Source organism: Cylas formicarius, unplaced genomic scaffold (genome assembly GCF_029955315.1).
Source record: "Cylas formicarius isolate icCylForm1 unplaced genomic scaffold, icCylForm1.1 PGA_scaffold_4__25_contigs__length_36172078, whole genome shotgun sequence".
Classification (NCBI taxonomy): Eukaryota; Metazoa; Arthropoda; class Insecta; order Coleoptera; family Brentidae; genus Cylas; species Cylas formicarius.
The window spans coordinates 7,277,680-7,299,735 of NW_026844334.1; the positions used below are offsets into that span (position 1 = coordinate 7,277,680).

Genomic DNA, 22,056 nt, shown 5'->3' on the forward strand with positions numbered 1-22,056 from the left:
TGCGACGCGCCTAATTGAGGTTTCAGATATTTCTATTTTCGCATTATTCGATTAAAAGTGTTTTTATTTGCTGTTGTTTTATTTTCACGACTATCTCAAAAAAACACGCATTTCTATTGTAATAAAAAAATTAAGGCAGTGTCATAACTAGTAAATGGCAAATATAAAAGTTTCTACCCAAAATCCAATTATTTTCAACGTAAGCCTATTATTTTTATACGCTGCACTTTACCCAATTTCACGATGTCACAGACTAACTCCGTTTTAACTGAAAACAACGTCAAACGGGGATACTTTCAAAAAAGGACAAACCAAAGTTAAAAGGGTGGAACAGGCTATTTAAAGATATCAGTGACCATCGGAATAATACTAATTTATTAATTCATTCGGTGACTATATTGAACGCATAGAATGAAACAGATACCATTGTCCTGTCCTATGATATATATATAAAGAAGAAGAGCCAATTGTGCCCACTTGCGATCCTGCTGCTAACTTCTCACTATGTGTTTCTCGTGCGTACGGTCCATGTGTCTTTCACGGGTAAATAAAATTGATCACAAAAACAAATTAAAAGTGGGTCGAAAACATCGATTGCTATCATGAGTTTCCGAAAGATCCCACTCAGTCTTGAAAGAACCGATCAATAAATTGGAGAAATTGCTCAGCAGAAAAAGAAAATGAAGCCCTCCCTCAACCTCTTTAGAATCAAACGACAATTATAACGCCGAGCAGCTTGGAAAAGTTAAACAGAACATACCTAAGGTCAATAGACAAGGTTTGCCAAAAAATTCCACCAAAGAGCCCAACGGTCATCAGGAGGGGCCAATACGCCACCCGCCCAGAGTAAGCTAAATATTGCTGAAGAATCCCAAAATCCAAGGGTCCAATAGGACCTCTGAAAAACACTCCAATAAAAACTCGCAAAATGGGTCCAATTGAACTTTAAAACACGGGCCTGATAGGGCCCAAATTCCTATACAGGAAACTTTAGATGAACTAGATTCTATTTTACTAGAGAGCATCCTAGATCAAGAAATATTAGTGGAATTTGTAATAAATAACAAGTTAAACTTTTTACAAAACTTCTGGTTTCCTCCTGCATCAATTTTTGCTAAGTCAATCTTGGTGACATTTTGCCAATAATCCTGTTTGCTTCTTCAGAGCTTCAGTGTTTTGTAAAACTATTATAGTAGCCTGTGGAAGTTTCTTTGGAAAAAAAAAAAGTTATACCTAAAAAATTACAGATCATTTTGGGCCTACCAGAAATTGATCTTTTTGCATCCTACATAAATAACAAATATAGCATTTGCACTTTTTTGTTTGGTTCTAAGAGTACTTAATAAAGTTAGAAACCAGTTGAAAAATTTTCTTTAGTACATCCTTTAATTGAATTGTTAGAGGCGTAGTGCCTATAATTTTGTGAATTAGTGCTTTTTTTGTGAGGATGTCTATCGATTTGTATGGTGTATTGCTCGGTTTCCGGATGTCATATTCACGCAAGTATCCAGACCAGATGGGATCAGATATCCTGTATATGATAATTGCTGGAGCCGTTAGATGAATTTATCCCAATGTTATGTTAACAAACCTGGAGGATGGTGGAATAGTCCAGACCCTTTCTCTAAGAACCCATCCTTTAGGAATTTTGCATTACTTTCAAACATTTGTAAGCTGGCCAAATTGCCTGGGTTGTGGGGCCAAATAAACAAGTAAATAAAAACCACAAATACTCAGATCCCTGAAAAGCGCCCAGAACGCTGGGGGCAGTAGCACTGCACCCCCCCCCACCCGGCCCCAAATGTAAGATTTGAGGTTAGACTCGTCTGCATCCCCAAATTCGTCTACTCGGAAGCCATTAAAATTTTTTTTATTGATTTATTTAAAATAATCTTCTGTTTTAAATGGCTTTTCGTATGTGCCCTGCTTTCTCTCCATGGTCTTTTTCTAAAAATCGATATCTGTTAGGCAAAAAAAAGCAAGCCCATCACTCGCGCTTACGAAAAATGGCGTAAAAATGCCTGTCACTTTGCTGGCGGTGTCTGCAATTCCCATCGCTGCCTCCTTTTTCTCGATTTCTGTCTCGAGCCCCGCAAAATTGGTCTTGACGTGACCCACTAGCCTTTCGATAGTGTCGATCTTGGCACACAACTCGTCGAATTCCGGTTTGTAACTTAAAATTTTAATCAAAACATCTCGGGACTCTTTCGCATCGGCCTGTACGAAAGTCAGCATCGTTTCAAACTCTTCGAGCCGCGCCTGCAGGTCGTCCACAGTCTTGTGCAGCGGCAACAGCTGAGAAATGGCGGCCGCTTCGAGTAAAAGTATTACGCGCATTCTTTCGACTCACTTTGGCTGCGAAACCATCCCCGTCCACATACTTACTATAGTCCTGCACAGTTTGTTGCAACATAACAATAAACGGGCTCATTCGTCCATTTGCAAAATGTAGAGGTTATGTTTTGGTATTTGATGAGAATCAATCGGTGATGGTAATAATGTACGTGGGTTTTTAAATGTAGGCATACATTAGGGGATGGAATTAAATCTATCCAACTGCCATTATAAAACGCAAAGGCTATTTTTCAGGGAGATATTTTTTAACAAAAGGGCATAAGGTGGTCACGTGATTCGAAGCTCCAATGGCGAAGATGAAGCGTCTCACCGGCAGATGAACTTGGTTCCCGAATTTTTGCGGAAGTTTACTTCATAGACATGTTTAATTTACGTTATTAAATTTATGAGGTTAATGTTGGCTGGTTTTGGTTAGTTTAGTTTTGATGGACCTACTAAAGACAGATTAGGTACTGATTACACTTTTGACGCCAAGTTTACCAGCTGGTTAGATGTGTTCGTTGGGGAAGATGGTTCTGCCGCTTTTAAATAAGATTCACTACCCATAAAATTAAGCGTTTCTCTAGTTGAGTTCTCCAAAATATATACCGTTTTTACAACGTCCTGTTATAAAGCCGGAAAGGATCATTCTTTTCAGCATGTGCACCACAAACCAAGGCCGATGTAGCTGACAAGAACTGTGCCGTGCGGACTGTTGTATTTTAAGAGTGGGATTTAAAAGTAAGAATGGATTTTTCACTGCATGTACTAATAATAATTGAGGAATCTCACCGATGAAACTCTACACCAATCCATCAGCTTTCAGCATTTATATGTAGCGAGGTAGGCCTGCGGTTAGACCTTCATAAAAATTTAAAAAAGTTAAATACCGGATTAGGTCGTAAAAACGGAGAACTCTAGCTAGAGGGACAATGTTGTAGAATACAACAACTATTGAACAGCCATATTGTTTAATAAAAAGTAAAGGTGCGAATTTTAATTGCATTAAGTTGTTTAAAAATTTTTCGAAATGCGAAAGTATTTTTTTTAATGAAAAAAAGAATAGAAAAAGTAGAAACTAAGTGAAACCGTGAACATGAAAAAAATTTGTAAATATCTGTTTTGGTGCTTCCATTTTGACTGCTATTTATTTTTTAAACATTTATACACCTATATAAGTATATGCACATTTTCTAACATTAAAAATAGTATTTAAATGGACGAATAATTAGTTCTCTTGATTTGATATTATGTTATAGCGAAAGGCCGTTAAACATTTAAATTAACGTGGAATTTATAAATCAATTACATTTAATTTTCAAGATTATCAAGATTATTATTGAACTCAGTGACTGAACGAATCCATTTTCAAGTACACGTTACTGCAACTGTTGTCCCTATTCTTCAGAATCAAAGGATGTTCCGCATAGTAATCAACCAACTCCTCCAACGTATTAAATTTGGGAGCGTTTAGGGTCGACGATTTACAAATGAATCTATTCTCTTCCAGCTGTATCCCGACGTTGTAACATTTTTTATTGTGGATTACCGTCAATCCCAACGTGTAAGTGTTGCTAGGTCTAAACAGGAAAGCCCCATCCTCAAGTCTTTGCAAAATTCGTTTCGCTCCATTTCTGTCGATGTCCCGATAACAGGGGTGGCGCGTCACATCATCTAAAATAAAAAATTAATGAACACCCCTTACGTATATACCCTGTGTATGCAACAGCTATTTTTGCGATAAAGTCTACATTTATTGCGTTGTAAGTTATAATGACAAACCACTAAATCTGCACTTACTCCCCTACGTGACGTATCACGCATGCGATTTACGAACAAACTATACTTACAACTAGCCGCCTCGGTGTACTCCCCGTCGTCTGAATCGGAAAATTCACTATCTGGATCGAGTCCCGAAGCATCGTTGACGGTAAACTTTTTTTCAAAAGCTGGAGGTTTGGGTAACGAGAAAACGCTTGAAAATCGAAACACTTTCCCGCCACAGCTGTCCCGCTCAAACATAAGCCCATTTCCCGCGGATTTTGCCGACGGTAGCGGCGGCAGGGGTCTGCTTTTTATGGGCGGGCGTTCATTCTTTACTCGAACCGGTTCAGAATTTTGAACAGATAGGTTATCGTAGTGAAGTCTCGCATCTTCAAAATTATCATCCACTATTTGAGGATCGGCCTCGTAAATGTCGTCGCTGTCTTGAAAAGGGGCTTTAAACGAAGGCTGTACGACGGGCAAATTTGGAGGAGGCGCCGGTAGCGACCTCTCTTTATTTAAACCTACTTGGTATTTTTGCAAAAATGTGATGGTTGCGGCAGTAGTCTCCGCCCGCTGGTTTTCGAGGTTCCTGTCGCGGGGATTGTCGGGAAATGGCAACGAAGGCTTAAATCTTCTCACTTTGTCACTTGGTAGGGGTAAAGGAGGTCTGGGTTTCACCGCCCACTCTGTCGTCTGTACGGGTTTAGATGCTATGTCGTCGGGCTCGATGTAATCGTCTTGTGGCAAGTGGCAAGAACCCAGAGTTTGTTTATTTCGAGGGAAAACTTCTTTATCCACGTTCTTATGGTTCTTGGGAGGCAAATGCGGCTTAACGCAGTCGGGTGGCACTTGGTTGCCGCTGCTCAGCAGCTCTTGGAGCCTTCCTTTAAATTTTATGGTTGCGGAATTCTGATTCCTGGCCGTTGCCGGGAGGTTTTTCAATAACACTTTATTAGGGTTCCGCGATATCTCTTTAATACAATCGAGCATTAATTTTCTTTTGAAAGATGTAACCGACCATTTCAAGAGATCAATTTCTGTTAGGTCCTGGAGGGGAAAATGTTTCCCAGATTATAATTTTGGCGAAATTATTATACATCAACCGCTTACCAGAAAGTTGCTCCCGTCGACATCGAGGCGTTGCAATGTAGTGGCAACTTCGTAGTACCCGTTCTACATGAATGCATTTTACTGCATTTATTTGTCACAGCTAGAGGATATATACTTACCTCCCTTAAAACTTCGATGAGTCTCGCCTTGTCTAATTTTCGAAAATGAAAGAGATCCGCCATTTTCGGCTCTCTATACACGCCGACAAGAATGTTAATGACAATATATAAAACGAAAAATTTTTTATCATCGTTTCCTGTTTTGCGGTTTAAAATGAGAGCATTCCCAATCTGTGACTAATTTTCCTTACACCACACCTGACCGGACGAGTTGCAAAGGAACATTAAAAGTCGACATTCAGATCCGAGACATAAAATTTGAATATTTTTATAAAAATTATTACAGCAATAGCAATAATTTTTCGAAGAAACTTCTACACGCTACTGTAATACTATCAATATATCAACAACCGATACAGGAGGAATCCAGAAAATTTGTAAAATAATAATGACAATAATTAATGAAGATTGTGGCCTGAATTAATTTAACTTCACGTTTATATATCGTGTTGCAATCCTGAATAATTAATTGTCACCTGTAATAAAAATCTTATAAAAATCTGAGAAATTTGGGAAAAACAATAGTATTTATTACGTCACTATCAAGCATCTTAGGCGTCGTCAAAAGTTCACCCAAACACAAATCAGGGGTAACATAACCGACCAAAACTATTCAAAGCCTGATGTTTATTAGTCAGCTGATTTGCGTCACGCACGTCTCTTTCGAGTGTCATAAAACAAAAAAAAAACCAAATTATTTTCTCCCATGCAATTAGCGATGTCGTTTAAAATGTGTTAATTAATTACCGAAAATATTTAAAATATGAATTTACACCAGATTGTTAGTGGCGCGTGTAACGCGGGCGACAAGTGCTTCGCTGTCGGCTCTGTGGAAGGTGTCCCGTTTACCGTAAGTTTTATTGGACGACATTATGTTTACTTTCCTAATTGGACTTTATTTTAGGCGTATGCCGCTGGCTGCAACATTGTTATTTTGGCCTCTACTTTCGAGCGTGTGCAGATTATACCTGGCGCGGTTCATGATTACATTCGAATCAGCTCTATTGATTGTTCTAGTGATACTGGCAAAATTGCCGCTGCTTACGATAATACCGTGTGCATTTACGAACCTACGCCTTTAATTCATAATAATTCTGTGCATGTAAGTTGATGAAATCATTGCCACCAAGTCTGGCAATTAATTTTAATGTTTCAATAATTCATTTTATGTTATTTCAGAAGAGAGTTAAAAAAAGTTATGGGTGTAAGGTATTGTTAAGTGTTTTCCGATTTAAAAAATATGTTTAGGGTTTGAGTTAACACCTCCTGAAAAATGCATGATGGTGTTGTTATTAAACTTTTCATTTTCATACAGCAACCAAATTTTTCAGCTTGAAAAACATCCAGATTTTTACGATTTTCTCATTCATTAGATTTTTTATTCATTCATCATACTTTTCCACTAATATGGTATCTTAATAATTGAGTTTCTCATAAGAATGGGCGTGACTATTGATATTTCCAGAATCTTTTTGGTGTTTCCTGTACCATTTATACTCTCGGATTTTCTCTCAGGGTCTGGACTACAGGTGGGTCCAAACGGGAACTTTAAAAACCGATTCTCCTATACGCGCCCTCAGCTGGAACCTCGAGGGTACCCGGTTATTAACAGCCGGCGACGATGTCCAACTATGGCACTTAAAGCAGCAAATTATTGAGGAACCTGCTGTAACTTTTACTCTGGGTGGTGGCCCTGAGGGTGAAGATAATCAAGATGATCATGAAAAAGCACAAGGTAGAAATCATTATGCAAATACTCCTTTAAAAAAAAATGTTTTGTGGAATTTCAGACCAAGAGCAGACTTCTTGGAATTGCGTTTGGAAAGCTATCACCGCAATACCAATTCAACATCTGGCGTTTAGCCCAGATGGAACCCTGTTTGCCACTTGCGGCGAAAACGACAGACTAGTAAAAATCTGGTATGAAAACAAACATTGTAAGTCACCATAGAAAAAAAATGGCAAAAGTAAAGAACTTAAAAATTTCAGTTCTTTTTACATCAAAAAGTACTGACGAACCACCCGAGCTTGACTACGGGTTTGTTTATATAGCGCACCCGAGAGCCGTTACACATTTATCATGGCGTACTACAAGCAAATATATGCCTAAGTAAAATTTTCACGAAGGGTGTGCTTTTCGATCGTTACTCAAAAAGTTCGTTTTTCAGAGGATCGGTATCTAATATGTTACTGACATCATGTAAAGACAATATATGTCGTTTGTGGGTGGAGACCGTACTGCCTGAGGACGGTCTAGTTAATTTATCTCAGTTAGATCCGCAAGCTAACCACCCGAAATTTAGAACTCACCGTCACAAGCACAGGTTCATGCAGAGATTGAAACATATGAAGTAAGCTCAATGTTGGTTTATGATGGATTTGGAAAGGCATATGCGCAGTTCTCGTTCTCATTTATTTCTTTCAATACTAACTCTACTTCTGTCTATGCTAGTAGTATTTCAGTATCCTCAAGCAATAAGCGCCAATTATGGTCATTATTTTTATTGCCCAGCTGATAATGGGGTTACGGAACATGTTCTCATTAAATTGTATCCCTAACTCATAATTATCAAAAGCTGTTGATTAAAAATGCTAAATTTGAAGAACTGTCAGTGGTCATGTTGATTGTTAAACTACATTTTTTATGTTATGGGATTGGCACCAAAAATGCTTATAGAGCCAGCAAAGGCAAGGCTTAAATGTATCTAGTAGCTATATGTTATAGCATAAATCGGTCTTAATCACATAGCAAGATGATTTCTTAAATACTTTGTTGAGATTTCTTTCTTACCTCTGTGCCTTATTATAGGCGTATATATGTCATTTGACGAATAACATTTAATGAAGAGTAGTAGGGATGATGAGAATTTAATTTTATCTATAACATTTTATGTATTGAATGTTAATTTTTTTACTGAGAACTGCTCCATATGATTGAAAATTAGTTGTAATACACCTAGTTAGATTACTTTAAATACACCTTACACATTGGTTAATACTGATTTTTCACTAATAGCAAATGGATTTCTGTATTTTTGTATTTTAATATACCAAGGATACTGTGTAAGTGCGGGTAAGTTGGAATGAGCGTCGAATAAAGTATTTGCCGAGTGGGGAGTTGAGAGCCGCGCTTCTTTGCGAATTAATACTTATTTCCGAGCTCACGTTTTTGTGTATATAGCTTTTTTATTATTTGACGCGTTTCTGTGGACAGTTAACATACTAGTTATTACATTTATTGGTGTTTTGTGAACGCTAAAATGACTGGTATCTGCAACGCGGCGTCTCGAGGTACCGTATGTTATTTTTAGAACGTGTTTCCATATAAGGCGGAACGCGAAGCACCACGGCCACGGTATCGGAGGCCCGTCGCCGCCCATTCCTACACTGCCCTCCACCTATAGTGTACACGACTTCCATTCGTACGGTTATCACGGCACAGGTAACTTTAATCGCTTCATTTTGATGGTTTCCCTCAAAAATGATAATGCAGGAGTGACACCCGGGCTCCATTTCCATTTGGCCGCGTCCGTCAACGCGGAGACCGATATTCCCTTGGTGCCGAGCATAAGTTACTGTAATCCGCGTCCAGCTTTCGTATTGCATTGGTTGGATAACAAAGAAATGCACTTCAGTCTACAGGCGGAGTTGTTTTTGGAAGAGTTTGCGCGGTAAATGTGGCCCTCGATGTATATCGCGCCATCCTAAACAATAACTTTGTTTTCTTAGACCTGTAGTAGAAAACCCTGAGTCTGAGGAATTCTCCCTGGAACCGCTCATGGAGTCGGGAGCTCCTGACGGTGTGGACGCCAGAATCGAGAGCTTTCTAAGGGATTGGCACCACAGTCCCGATTTATTGTTTAGTATACATCCGGTTGACGGCAGCTTCTTAATATGGTTCGTTCCATGACGTTGCATAAAAAGGAGATCCGATAATTCGTTCATACCATTCATAAAAGTTCAACATTGCTGGTGTGCAAATCATGATTGGAGAACCATTTTTTTCCCCAGTTTTTTGCAGTCACACTTCAGTAATATAATAAAATAAAAATCGGTTTTTGGGAAGCTACCACACTTTTATTTGAGGATTCGACACGGCTGACAGTCAAGAGAAAAGCGAAATACTTACATGCGTGGCTTCGAAACAAAAATCTTTGATCGCGGCAGTTATGTGCTTTCTATCGGGTCTCCTTCAATAAAAGCTCGTTTATAACGGTGTAAATATCTTCTGCTAACTTATAACGCGTAGGGTGGTCGAATGGTTGGATGAATTTCATCCCGGATCATTTCGGCAAGCTCAGGTATCCTTTTCTACGCGTATCCCCACCGCATTTCCTATCGGTGACTCGATGAGCATGTCTACCACCGTTAGCCTGTATAGCACTACGCCGTTGCTAAAGCATTTGGTCAAAGACGTTATTCAAAGGGAGCAAACCAGCAGAAACTTGGCCAGCGTGCAAGAGGAAGACGAAAACAAGCCCTATTCGGAAGTCTGTTTGCTTTTAATTGCGGGCTTATTAATTTGTTAGTTTTGTTGACGTTTCAGCATCAACACTCCGCTGAGGAGCAAAACGAAACATCTCCGATCGTTTATTTGGTGACAAAACACGATAACGGCACTTTAAATCTGTGGCAGATCACTTTCGGCGATCAAAGTAAATTTGCCCAAGTTTTAAGTATTGGCCACAGAAGCAGAGCGTCCGGGCACAGATTTAGGGTGAACGACATCACTTGTCACCCCGTATTACCGCTGCTTCTCACCACCAGTCACCATAACATTATCGACCAAAACAAATCGCGCAATAGAAACGTAAGTCTGCATCAGGAAAAAGAATACCCAGTCGGTAGTTTAGGAACGTTGTTATTTTATTTTTTATTCGCCCTCTTGGTGTGGTGGTAATGCTTATCTAAAGATAGACGTATCCTGTGTATAGAAAGGAGTCGTTGAAAAGTTTCAAATTTATAGAGCAAGTGAAGGCTCAGTTAATAAACAATTTCATACTTAATGTTAAAAGCAAGATTCTTGTATGGTATTGAGAGGAAAACGTAGTAACATAACCCAGGCGACTCGTTTTTTTTTTTTGAAATTTGGGTCAGAGTCGCCTAAATCTGAAAGAATGAAATACAATACTTATTACGGTTGGAATTTAATAAGGTGGTAATATTGGTGCGTTTTGCAGTGTTAGTGGATAAAATAATAAGCCAGTAATATCTTTGGAGCTATCTTTCTTGATTACTGTAATTGTTGTCACATGACCCTGAGTTTCACTCATTAAATTATATCTTAACAATTCAATAATACTCTGTATGCATTCTACGCTCGTTTCCTTAATTGCGGACATATGGTCACATTGTGGTGGTAAATATTTTTGTAATTTCGTGACAAATCCGTTTTTTTTTTCTTTGCGCACCCTCTGACATATTAAAAACGAATTGTTTTTTCCTATGGACCGCAAAAAGTAAGTTTCCTTCCAGGGTTTTTGTAGTGAACTTATACTGTGGAAAGTTGACGCGGTCGGGCCGCTGTCAAAATCCGGAGGTATATGCGAATTGGCGCGAATCAGCTCGCCCGAACCTTCGGCATTTAGCAACGTCGCGTGGATTCCGACCCTGTTGCCGTCCAGTACGTTGGGCAACCTGTCAAACTCGCCGAGCGCATGCTTCGTGGCGTCGGACGGTCAATGTTTGCGCGTTTATCAAGCCGTGATCGATGCCAGGACCCTCCTGGCTGATCTGGTATCGTACAAAGAAAACAAACAGAATACAGACGACGAAACGGTGTCGGATATGTCATCGTTGAACGAGGAAACCCTGCTGGAAAATATAAACATAGTTTCCCAGCAGAGCACCTCCCGTCCAGGATGCATTATTCAATTGGAAACGATCGCCGAAGCCATCCAATGGCAAAACACCACCTTCTTGCACGTTTATCAAGAACAATTGATTACGGGTAAAAGGAGCGCTACGGCTAACGTGGTCAACCAAGACGCGATGGTCGATCTTCAGTTATCTTCGGTGTTCGAAGAGCCTTTCTTTATCGTCCTTCTCGACTGTACCGACCAAAACACGATCATACACATGTGGAAATTGACGATCGCTTCGACGGATAACGAGTGCTCGTTGACGGCTAGTCAGATGTATGTGCCTGATTGCAATCTCGTGCAAGACGAAAACGACTTCTCAAGGAGGAATAGTATGGAGTCGTTGCATTTGAGGCAGGGTAAAGTTAGTCCCCATATTAATCTGACCGTGACCAGAGAGATTAAGCAAATCCTACCGTTGCCTGACGGGGTAGAGATCGTTCACGCGACACCGGCAGCAGGCCATCTAAGCTCCGCCTCTATTTATCCCGCTTGCTTGGCGCCATATTGTTTCGCGACCGCTTGCAGCGACGGTATCATCAGGTTTTGGATGGTATCGAGTAATCCGAACCACTTGAAGGAGTTCTCCGGGTTAATGCTCGAGGAGAACGACGTCGTGATTAATTCCGGCAAAGTCTGGACCGAGTGGAACATGATTAAAGAATCCGCGATCGAAATCGACGGGCAGGTTTTGAACATCAGTGTCGCGTATTCGGGACGATTGGCGTGCGCTTACAAATACGGCAAAAGTTTCACCAGACCGAGCAAACACGATCAGGATTCGAGGTATATTAACCTCTGCGTCGCTATTTACGAATGCGAATCCACTGGCGGCACGGAATGGATTTTGGAAGACGTCATTCACTTGAAAAACATTCATCTACCCAGGATCGACATCAATAGGCACCTCGACCTGAGTTATCTGTACGACTCGAGGACCCTGAAAAAGAAACAACGGATCAACGAAGTGCTACACACTCTGGCCAACGACGACAGGCAAACTCTATCCGCGGAACCCATAAAACCTACGTTGTTGGCGGTTCCCAGTTTTACAACGCTGCAGTCGTTACGCAAATCGATTACCGAAATGGGCAACATCTGTCCTCTCACGCAAAAACACATCGTGCAACTGGACTGGGTGTCTAACGAGGACGGTTCTCATATTTTAACTGTAGCTTGTGGTAGCAAGATCATGCTGTACACACCCCTGTCCACGGACTTGGCTCAGGCCAACGTCAAAGCCATGAAAGAATCGATGAACAGTTTCAGGCCGATATTAAGGAAAGCCAGCAGTTTGGCGCAGCCTCTCTTCGTCGACGATTTCAAGTGGATGACCCTTAGGAAGATCGAGCTTCAGACGGCAGACGGTCTACCTGCTCTGCCTATGCAGATCAGCTGGGTAAGGGACGGCATATTGGTGGTCGGTATGGATTCCGAGATGCACGTTTACACGCAATGGAAGCCGCAGAATCCGAATTTGAAACAAAACGGTATGGCCGAAATCGAACCCAACAATCGCGAAATGGATTTCAGAACTTTAACGCAGGAGAACCAAAGGAAGTTGGCCGCAATACCGACCCTCGGCAGGATAAGCTCGGTTAATCTGCAAATCTTGGATAGGAAACGCAATAAGGATCAGAACATCGACTACATGCCCGACTACGGGCTGTTCGAAGCCTCGCGTATCGCATGTCCGGTGTTACCTCAATATCATCCTAAGCAGCTAATGGAACTTCTCAATTCTGGGAAAATTCGATGGGTGAAAGCGATTTTATCACACTTGGTCAAATGTATTGGTGGGAATCAGGAGCCATCCGAAGAAATACAAGGTTGGAGTAGATCCAGAACCCTCTCTGTCAGCTATCCTCCAGCAGGTAGTCCCGAACATAGAGCGAGTATTAGCGAAATAACTTTAGACTATGACGAAATTAGCAATATACCGCCGCTGCCTCTTTGGACGCTGTTAGCTGCTGATAAAGAACAGCCCATGACCCAAGAAGAACAAAAGGATTACGAACAGCTGTTCGATAATAATGTGATAATGGAAGAGTCTTTAGATACTTTATTGGAGGATCAAGACGGGGTGCCAAACTTGGAAAGGAGGCCGTCGGAGAGGAACATTGGTCTGACCCATTTCACCCCGAAGCAAGGAAGAATCTTATCGAGATTGTTGACTCACATGCATTTGCCTGGTTTATCGAGTTTAGATCAAATGCATCTTCTAGCCTTAGCAGATACTGTTTCGACATGCAATACCGATCTGGCAGAAAGGTTCGCAATAGATGCGGCAAAATCCGCTATAGCCAAAGAAAATCTCGTCTCTCAATCAGATGAAATATCAACCGACAACCTCGACGACTGCGGCTTGAGGTTTTTGTTATCAATGAAGCATTACAGCTATCTACTGAGGTGCCTTCCTTTGGCGCAAAGATCTCAGTTCCAGAAACAGGGAGTGGGAAATAACAATCTGGCTTGGGCGTTTCATTCGGAGAGCCAAGAGGAGCTTTTAAATTTGATTCCCAGTTACGCCAAGGGATGTCCCACTTGGACGCAACTCCGAGAACTCGGAGTAGGATGGTGGATCAGAAACTTAAATCTGCTAAAGCAGTGCGTCCAAGTCTTGGCAAAAGCCGCTTACCAAACCGAGCAAGATCCCATGGACGCTGCTCTTTATTATCTGGCCATGAATAAAAAGAATTTGTTGTGGGGTCTTTATAGGTAAAATCTAATTACCGAGGGAAATTGCTTACCATAAGGTTGTTTTTAGATCTAAAAGGGACGAGCGCATGACCAGATTTTTCTCTAACAATTTCTCCGAAGATAGGTGGAGGAAAGCCGCGTTGAAAAATGCTTACGCTTTATTAGGAAAACAAAGGTTCGAGCACGCGGCAGCCTTTTTCTTATTGGCAGGCAATTTGAAAGACGCCACGGAAATATGTCTACACCGTATTAACGACCTTCAGTTAGCTATCGTCATCGTACGTTTGTACGAAGGGGACGGAGATAGTTTGAGGAAGTTATTGTATAAAGAAATTTTAGGGTGCGATGAAAATGGTATGAAAAGCAATACCAATTGTGGGTGAGGGGCAGTAGCGGATGTTTTTTATTTTTAGGCGAAAATCAGGATTTAACCAAAGCTCATCCTGATCCTTTCTTAAGGTCCATGGCACTTTGGACTTTAAAAGACTACCAGGCGTCCCTCAGTACCTTGTTGATAGGCAACGCTGGTACGCAACACTCGGCGCACGATGATGAAGCTAGGGAAACCAAAGAGGCTGACCCTAACGTATTTAATTTCTATGTCTATCTCAGGACGCATCCTCTATTGGTACGACAACATTTGGCCAATTACGGCCAAAGAAAAACTTTGCTACCTGACGGGCGACATATTCTCATTGAGGAGTCTATTACTCCATTAGAGAGACAATTATATTTCGCCACCGCTCACGGACATTTTAGGGCAGGCTGTCCAGCTCTGGCGCTCGAAGTGTTGTCTAAACTACCCTACGTGGTTTCTGATAAACACGGAAAAACGCCACGTGAGCCTTACAGCCTTGTTTTATGGCTATTGTTAAATGATTTTTGTTTCAGTGGTATCGCCGAAAGATATCAAGGAAGAAGAAATCATATCAACGGGTATTATTTCGTGGGACAGTAAACCACAAATTGATCAAAAAGCGACCGAATTCGACTGGGGTGCTCCGGTGAAATCGGAAGTTCGAACTGATGATTTGGACCTCAAGTGGAGTGATAATGAAGAAGATGCCGAATCCGACGATTCCGGAGGTCTAGCCATGAATGTTAAGAAAAATGAACAGGTTACAGAAAACGAAATAAATGAGGAGGAAGAAGAAAACGACGAAGTGCAGAATCAAGTGGATATAATGGCTCAGCAACTGAAATTCGTGGCATGCCTTAAAATTTTGATGGAGGAGTTGTCCACTCTGGCGACTGGTTTTGAAGTAGACGGCGGTCAGTTGCGCTATCAACTGTACATTTGGTTGGAAAAGGAAGTGGAAGCTTTAAAAGAACTTTGCAATTACTCTAACGGGGATGGTGGAGAGCCTTCGGATCAAGAGAAGTCGCCCGAACCGGAAGGAATTGTCGTTGAGGTGAATCCAAAGCCGACGCTTCACGAGATATTGGTCCAGGAGAAATTAGACTTTGAGGCGAAAGTTCAAAGAGCGGCGAAGAGGAAACGATGGCTCAGAGGTATATGTAGATAGGCCACTTTTACTGTAATTTCAATTTTCTTTCCGATAGCCAACGAAACCCTGCTAAGAACATTGTTGAGTTACTGCTCCCTGCATGGGGCAACTGGAGGCTTGGCTTCAGTCAGAATGGAGCTTATGCTATTGCTGCAAGAATTGCAACAGGAAAAGACTCACCAGCAGCTGCTCAGTCCTTTACCATTCCCTACCAGCTTGCCACTGTTGGCCGCCAGTGTGGCTAGTAGCAAGACAGTGATAGCCGATCCCATTCGATATCTGCAAGGTCTCACCCACGATATGTTACAAACGGTAAGAATTGAAGTTAACCATTGTCTTGGCTTCTCCATTTGTGTTGCTATTGTAGATGGTAGAGTTGCCTAAACCGACTTCCACTCAAACCCAACTGTTGGTGCTCAGAGATCTCGCGATCGCTCTTTCGGCTTGTATATATCAGTCGTTATGCGATTCCGATACATTCAAAGCGTCTTTACAAGACTCGCAAGATATTTGTTCGACTCATTTGGTTGGTAGAAAACGAAAAATATCCGTCAATGACAATTTGCAAATAGTTACGCTGCCTTCGAAATGGCCGGGTGTTACTAGCTTAAGGGCGTTGCTGGCGCGAGAAAAAGACGAAGATACACCCAGACTAAATGTTCTACTCTGTGAAGCGTTTAGCGCGACATACCTCGCGCTTTTACTTTACGGTCTTGTTACCTGCGACTGTGTAATTCTTTTCCACGTCACCGCTCACACATTCAACGGTGAGAGTTGGGGCAGATTGTTCGGCGGTGGTATCAAGAAGTTGTTGAGAACGGCGAGTTTGATTAGCAACAACAATTCCCAGCACCCCCACCTGATGTCTCAGCAGAGTGAGGTGGAGGAAGGTAGCGGACCGAGCAACTGGTTGAACAAACAAAGGGTCAGGTTGAACACCAAACTGCTGGGGCATCAGCCGTCGACTATGAAAGAGGATAAACCTACTTACAGGGAACAATTCGTTCCGCCCGAAATGAGCGTATTGGCATTTTTACTGCAGAAGGTGCTAGAGTCGATGTGCGATATTGCGGCGATGTCATTATGTTCTGTTCCAGCCATCAACGAGTTACTATGTGGATGAAGTGGAGAGTGAAGATGAAGATGAAGACGAGGACGAGGAAGTGTTTGAGTCGACTCCGAATATTACCAAAGTCGCAAACAACGAGCACTCCGATCCGAATTCGTACTCTTGGTTGGTACTTAAGCTGGCTACATTGAGAATTGCGCAGAACAGACTCCACGACTTTTTGGCCGTAAGTGTTTGGGTACTTTTCAAACTTGTACACTCTGTTCAATTTCGCCTCCTGAATTTAGATGTTTGTCGGAACAGATTATTTGCTGCTTGTTGTTAACAAATAGTTTTAAATCCCGTTAGGTGGCAGGATTGGAACTATCCGAATTGCCTGTTGCGAGTCCATTGATCCACAGCAGCCTGCGGAGCCTCACCCAATGGCAGGATAACCTCAAGCGAGAACTAGAACTGAGACAAACTCCGAGGGAATTTATCCCCGGATGTTTCGTCGAGAATACTTCGGGTCCGCCGATACAAAAATATAGGTACTCTCCCCTACGGCGCGACCGCTCCGGGGATTATATCTTGACGTTTCTTGTAGGCAACTGCTAGAGCCGCAAAACACCCCGTTTAGTAACAAAAGCTCGGCCGCACCCGCCAGGCTGCTGTGGAATTATTTGGTCCACCAAGAGCCCGTTCAAGATATATTTATCAGGGCCGTGTTCGGCAAACGGAAGTCGATCAGTAGCGGGTTGGACGAGGTCCTACCTCAGTCGGAACCCGTACTCGAACCCGTGCGAATTATTCACAAGGAACAAGATTCGATATCAGCGTTCAGCTTGAACCAGGTAGTGCTGGTTTGTCGAGTTGCAATGAGCGTTTCGATTTTTATTTTCAGCTGAATAGCGGGCTTATAGTAGTAGCCACGCCTCGCGAACTGCAAGAGATGGATATATCCTTGCTGCTCGAGCTGCCGGCGTGGCTCGAGGACGAATGTGAGTTGGATATCTTAAACTTAACAAAAGACGCGCCGGATCCGACCGTACCTCCTTTCCTAGTGATCCAGAGTTCGGGCGATAAAAACAAAGAAACGCAACCGGGCAGTCCGCAGCCCGGGTTGGGTAGTCAGAGCGGTCGCGGGACGAGCGTTGTAAGTGTCGTCTTCTTTTATTTGTCCCCTGCCGGTTTTTATTTCGAGCCTCTCTGCGCAGTTTTCGATCGAGGCGGGGGTAAAGTGTTTTAAAGTGTTTTCGGCCGAGGTTTGACGTGAGAGATTTGCCCGACCCTTGATTGACAAGTTTCCCGTTTGGAGTGTCCTTTTCGATAACCTTATTTAATTGCGTGGTCTGTTTGATTACGATTAACCTCTACACCGGGGGGATTCCTCAGTTTGCGTTACTGCTTTTACCCACAATTTCGATGGCGACGACGTGTTTAATGCGCGTGTGTATTGTATAGATGAAGGGGCTGAGCTTCCCGGGGTGTCACGATTCCAATTTTGTCCATCTGGTGTTGCTACGGTCGGCTCACATGCTGCGACCGGTGTGTTTCAGAACACTGCAAAGTTAACTACTTAGATGGCTCGATTGTTGTTTATACCCTTGTTGATTTTAATTGGTTCGGTTGAAATTGGCGCGCGAGCCTGACGTTTAGAAACGCCTGCGCAACAATTTCGTCCGGTAGATTACTTTGTTGTTTTTTTTTTTTTTGAGTTTGCGTTTGTCGCGGGTGAATGTCACTTACGCACTCGAGATGGCCTGTTGAGACTCGCTTGGTACTTGGCTGTGGTCTCGTAGAATATTCGAATGAAAAAAAATCTTTTTGCGCATTAGCGGTTTCAATTTTTCCACACGTCGTATGTTGCATGAGGAATGTGCTTTCATTTTTAACAGTTGGCTTGTGCTTGCGATTTAGTCGTCGCCGAAGCAGATCTTGAACTTAGTCAAATCGATAGGGTAACAAATAAACATATATAAAAAGAAAGCACTTTGGGAATATCCTTCTGCATCCCCGTCCCCCGTAGGAAATCTTAAGATGTCGAAATTACAGATTCCTAACTAACCAAAGAGATTACTTTGCAGCTTTGTTTGATTATTAGCACTTTTTCTTTTCATTATCTTATAAATATTCCCACACAGTCTGCTGAATTTTACCAGGCACTCAAAAATTCGTATTCGCTCCAGGGAACTGCTTAATAATATTGAAACGCCCTTGGTGTCTCTAAATAAAAACGAAAAACGTTTCTTTTTTTTTTTAATTTCATAGCTTCAACGAATAGAAGAGTGTCTTGAAGCGTTTGAAATAGTTTTGCATGCGTTGTGAACAGCGTAGTTTGCTTTGTTTGCCTCATGCCGGTAGAGCTGAGGTTAGGTCGTCACGATGTCTGAACTCTCGTTTCGTTTTTAGTGAATTTTTTTTTGTACAGGTACTAAAACACAAAGTCGATGGAGTTCGGAGGATCACTTCACATCCTTTACTCCCACTGTGTGAGTATACTCCTCAGCTGGGTCACGTACAAGAAAACCGTTTGATGTACTTGTAGATTTAACCGGTGGACACGACGGATCGGTTCAACTGTGGGAGTGGGGGCACCAGCAACCCGTGGCCACGCCCAGGCCGCCCGGTACCTACGCGAAAGTGACACGTCTCAGATTCTCTCAGCACGGTAACAAATTCGGAGTCGCAGATATGGACGGCATACTTAGCCTGTTCCAAGTGGGCCTAAGCGTTAACGCTACGCGTCCCTTCTTTGTAAGTGTATCACTTTCCATCTGTCTTAAGGTACGCAAATCTTTTTTTCCGCAGACCTTGCAGTGTCATAACAAGGGAATCAGCGATTTCGTGTTTCTGGGATCTTGCAGCTTGTTGGCGACCGGTAATCGCATCGGTTATTATCAATCAAAATTTTTACTCATTAAATTTTAGCCGGTCACAGTTCGGAAAGCAAAAACGTCTGCATTTGGGACTCTATCCTGCCCCAAGGCAAAGCTCTGGTAATGGCGTTCACATGTCACGACCAGGGAGCAAGCAGTCTGGTGTTTGCTCCCCAGCATCAGGTAATATTTGGGTACAATCTGCCCCCTTTACTTCTAAGTACTGACCGATTTTGCGTAGGTTCTCATCTCGGCCGGGAAAAAGGGCGACGTTTGTCTGATAGACGTGAGGTCTAAAATGATCCGGCACAAGTTCAACGCTCACGAAAACGCGGTGAAATGCATCGCCATTGATCCCCACGAGGATTACTTCGCCACGGGGTCCGCAGACGGCGACATTAAGGTAAAATTCCTGTTATTTTAAAAATTGCCGGTTCGTCCAATGAATTTCTATGATAATTTTTCATTCAAGATTCCACTAATTCAATCCAATAATTTCACATCTGGCGCGAAGGAACATTTGTACCCTTAGATATTATTCGCTTTTAAAAGAGCGCATTTATCCTCCACATAATTTATCTTCTCCTTGTGTACCCTATCCTATATTTCTCCATCTGTCTGAGAGAGACTCTACTAATTCAATTCAAAAATTTTACATCCTGCTCAAAGGACCATTTATACCATTAAATATTATTCATTTCAAAAAAATTCGTTTATGTTCTTGGAAAGTTATCTTCTCATGATGTATATTTGTTCATCGTCAAGTTCTTCATCCATAAATTCCGTCATAAATAAAAAAGATGGTGCATTGAGTTATTTTTGTAATAACAGATTTGGGGAGTGGCCGTTCCGAACGTGCTGTTGTCGTTGCCGGCGGAACACGCCAGAAGCAGCTTCTTTAAGAATATCGGACAGGGAGTGACTCAGCTCCACATCGATTCCCATTCGAGATTGTTTTCGTGCGGTGCCGATGGCAGTATGAAAGTGCGGCAGTTACCAGATAGGGAAACATTACTAAGCCACCATTAGTAATCGAAATTTGCTTTAAGTATAAGAATGATACGCATTTGACTTTAAATTATAGGTTAATAAGTTTGTTTCCTGGCTTATCCAAAGTTTAAACTAAGCTATTTAAATGTTAGTCGTTGCCCGGCCATCCGATTCGGTGCTGTTTGGAATCAGTATTACACGATACTGTGGAGAATGGGATTAAAACAATTGGTTCTTATTAAATTAATCGTTTTTGGTCGTCCATAGGTGCAAATTAATTTTAAATTAAAATTAATTAAGAGATACTTAGGTATATCGATTTATTAAAGTTGTTACTGAATAGATAGCCGAATATATATTTAAGTATTTTATTCTTTCACTGTCGATCAATTTTAGCAACACATTTGTCGCAGAGAACGTAAAATTTCTGAAATTTGGAATCTCTCAGAAATAATTTTCTCGGTGAGATGAACCTTAACGTTTCAAATGACTGTCGGTTTGAAATATATTGTGATTCAATAATTAAATATTGTATTTTTAATCGTTTGTTGGTATTATCATTTTTTCATTGTTAAACGATTTTTTTTTTCGATGTAGTTTAAAATAGGTCCTATTTTCTTTCTAGTCACCTGTTTAGTTAACTATTATACATATGCTGTATTTGTTTTGCCATTGTTTATAACATATACATATTCAATAAAATTAATATTAAATGTTAATACGACTTTTAATTAAACTACTTGAGAAAAGAACCCAAAACACGAGTCTTTTGTTTTATTTTCCTAGAAATGCGATTTCTATCAATAGACGTTACCAACCAAATAAAAACTTGTAGTTCCTATGTTTTATGACGTTACCAACCAAATAAAAACTTGTAGTTCAAGTCCCAAAAATATCACCAAATTGAGTTAAGTTGAGACGTAAAGAATCTAAGATAATACTAAATACGAGTCATTTGTTTCATTTTCCAAAAAATCTGAATCCATTAATAGACTTTATCTAGCAAATAAAAACATAGTTCCTATTTTTATTGCAGTGCCTCCAAAATATCGTCAAATTCAAAGTTAAAAATGCAAATCTATCAGCAGTTTACCTACCAAATAAAAACATATAGTTCCCATGTTCTAGTGTAAGGCGTCAAAAATATAGTTAATTCCAAGGTTGAATTTTAAAGTAAGCTACACTGACGTTATATTTTACTTACAAAGATATCTTACATCGTATAGAAATATATACATAAAATGTTATACACTTACTGTTTTGTAAGTGTTATGAGAGCATGAAAACAGATAACTTGAACAGACTTTATGATTGACCCATCTCTAATTTGAAACTGAGACATAAATATTTTTAAAAAAATAGCTTTTAAACTTACGACTTAATAGAAATAAATAACTGTCTTACTACAATTTGAAACTGTTCTTATTAATTTACAAACAGTAACAAACATCTGGCAACGTACAATAAGTGATAAAAAAAGAGGCGGAACAGCTTCTGAAAAACTGTGTTAAATCTCAAGTGCCAAATGCATGGTTATTTAAACTGAGACTTACCTTGTGCAGCAATCATTTTGCAAATGGCAATACGATCCCATTTCACACTCAGCATCGCAGATGATTCAAACATTCACAACACAACTCGTACACAAATTGCTAACGCAAGAGTTTTGAACACCTACTTTGATCATCGTTACGAAACACAGAATGAAAGTGGTCGGTTTCGGATATTTAGTTTATTTCA

At 41.1% G+C, this 22,056-nt stretch overlaps 3 protein-coding genes across 9 annotated transcripts; 1 reads left to right on the top strand and 2 right to left on the bottom strand.

The window, feature by feature from the left end:
- Positions 1-1,759: 1,759 nt before the first annotated feature.
- On the bottom strand, positions 1,760-3,017 carry LOC132701118 (biogenesis of lysosome-related organelles complex 1 subunit 4). Of its 2 annotated transcripts, none has more exons than XM_060668813.1 (3): positions 2,386-3,017; positions 2,002-2,312; positions 1,760-1,947 (listed from the first exon to the last, which is right to left on the bottom strand). In XM_060668813.1, exons 1-3 carry the CDS (start codon positions 2,429-2,431, stop codon positions 1,879-1,881), a joined length of 426 nt encoding a protein of 141 aa, XP_060524796.1. In that variant the 5' UTR covers positions 2,432-3,017; the 3' UTR covers positions 1,760-1,878. The 2 variants fall into 2 exon arrangements, with proteins under 2 accessions (XP_060524796.1, XP_060524795.1); XM_060668812.1 differs by having other exon boundaries at positions 2,002-2,295; positions 2,351-2,997.
- A 396-nt stretch (positions 3,018-3,413) lies between these two features.
- On the bottom strand, positions 3,414-5,651 carry LOC132701115 (uncharacterized). Its single transcript, XM_060668808.1, has 4 exons — positions 5,331-5,651; positions 5,212-5,274; positions 4,185-5,148; positions 3,414-4,008 (listed from the first exon to the last, which is right to left on the bottom strand). Exons 1-4 carry the CDS (start codon positions 5,391-5,393, stop codon positions 3,680-3,682), a joined length of 1,419 nt encoding a protein of 472 aa, XP_060524791.1. The 5' UTR covers positions 5,394-5,651; the 3' UTR covers positions 3,414-3,679.
- A 389-nt stretch (positions 5,652-6,040) lies between these two features.
- On the top strand, positions 6,041-21,016 carry LOC132701113 (dmX-like protein 2). 6 transcript variants are annotated; one of them, XM_060668804.1, is made up of 29 exons: positions 6,041-6,180; positions 6,235-6,432; positions 6,846-7,065; positions 7,121-7,267; positions 7,320-7,440; positions 7,499-7,681; positions 8,642-8,772; positions 8,824-9,001; positions 9,060-9,227; positions 9,580-9,820; positions 9,877-10,140; positions 10,806-13,909; positions 13,959-14,245; positions 14,305-14,730; positions 14,783-15,403; positions 15,455-15,711; positions 15,767-16,444; positions 16,497-16,694; positions 16,817-16,998; positions 17,055-17,301; positions 17,352-17,448; positions 17,512-17,603; positions 17,912-17,995; positions 18,879-18,939; positions 18,996-19,204; positions 19,259-19,328; positions 19,379-19,509; positions 19,568-19,729; positions 20,158-21,016. In XM_060668804.1, exons 1-29 carry the CDS (start codon positions 6,094-6,096, stop codon positions 20,353-20,355), a joined length of 9,042 nt encoding a protein of 3,013 aa, XP_060524787.1. In that variant the 5' UTR covers positions 6,041-6,093; the 3' UTR covers positions 20,356-21,016. The 6 variants fall into 6 exon arrangements, with proteins under 6 accessions (XP_060524787.1, XP_060524785.1, XP_060524789.1 ...); XM_060668802.1 differs by having other exon boundaries at positions 17,352-17,603; XM_060668806.1 differs by lacking the exon at positions 17,912-17,995.
- The last annotated feature ends 1,040 nt before the right edge of the window (positions 21,017-22,056 follow it).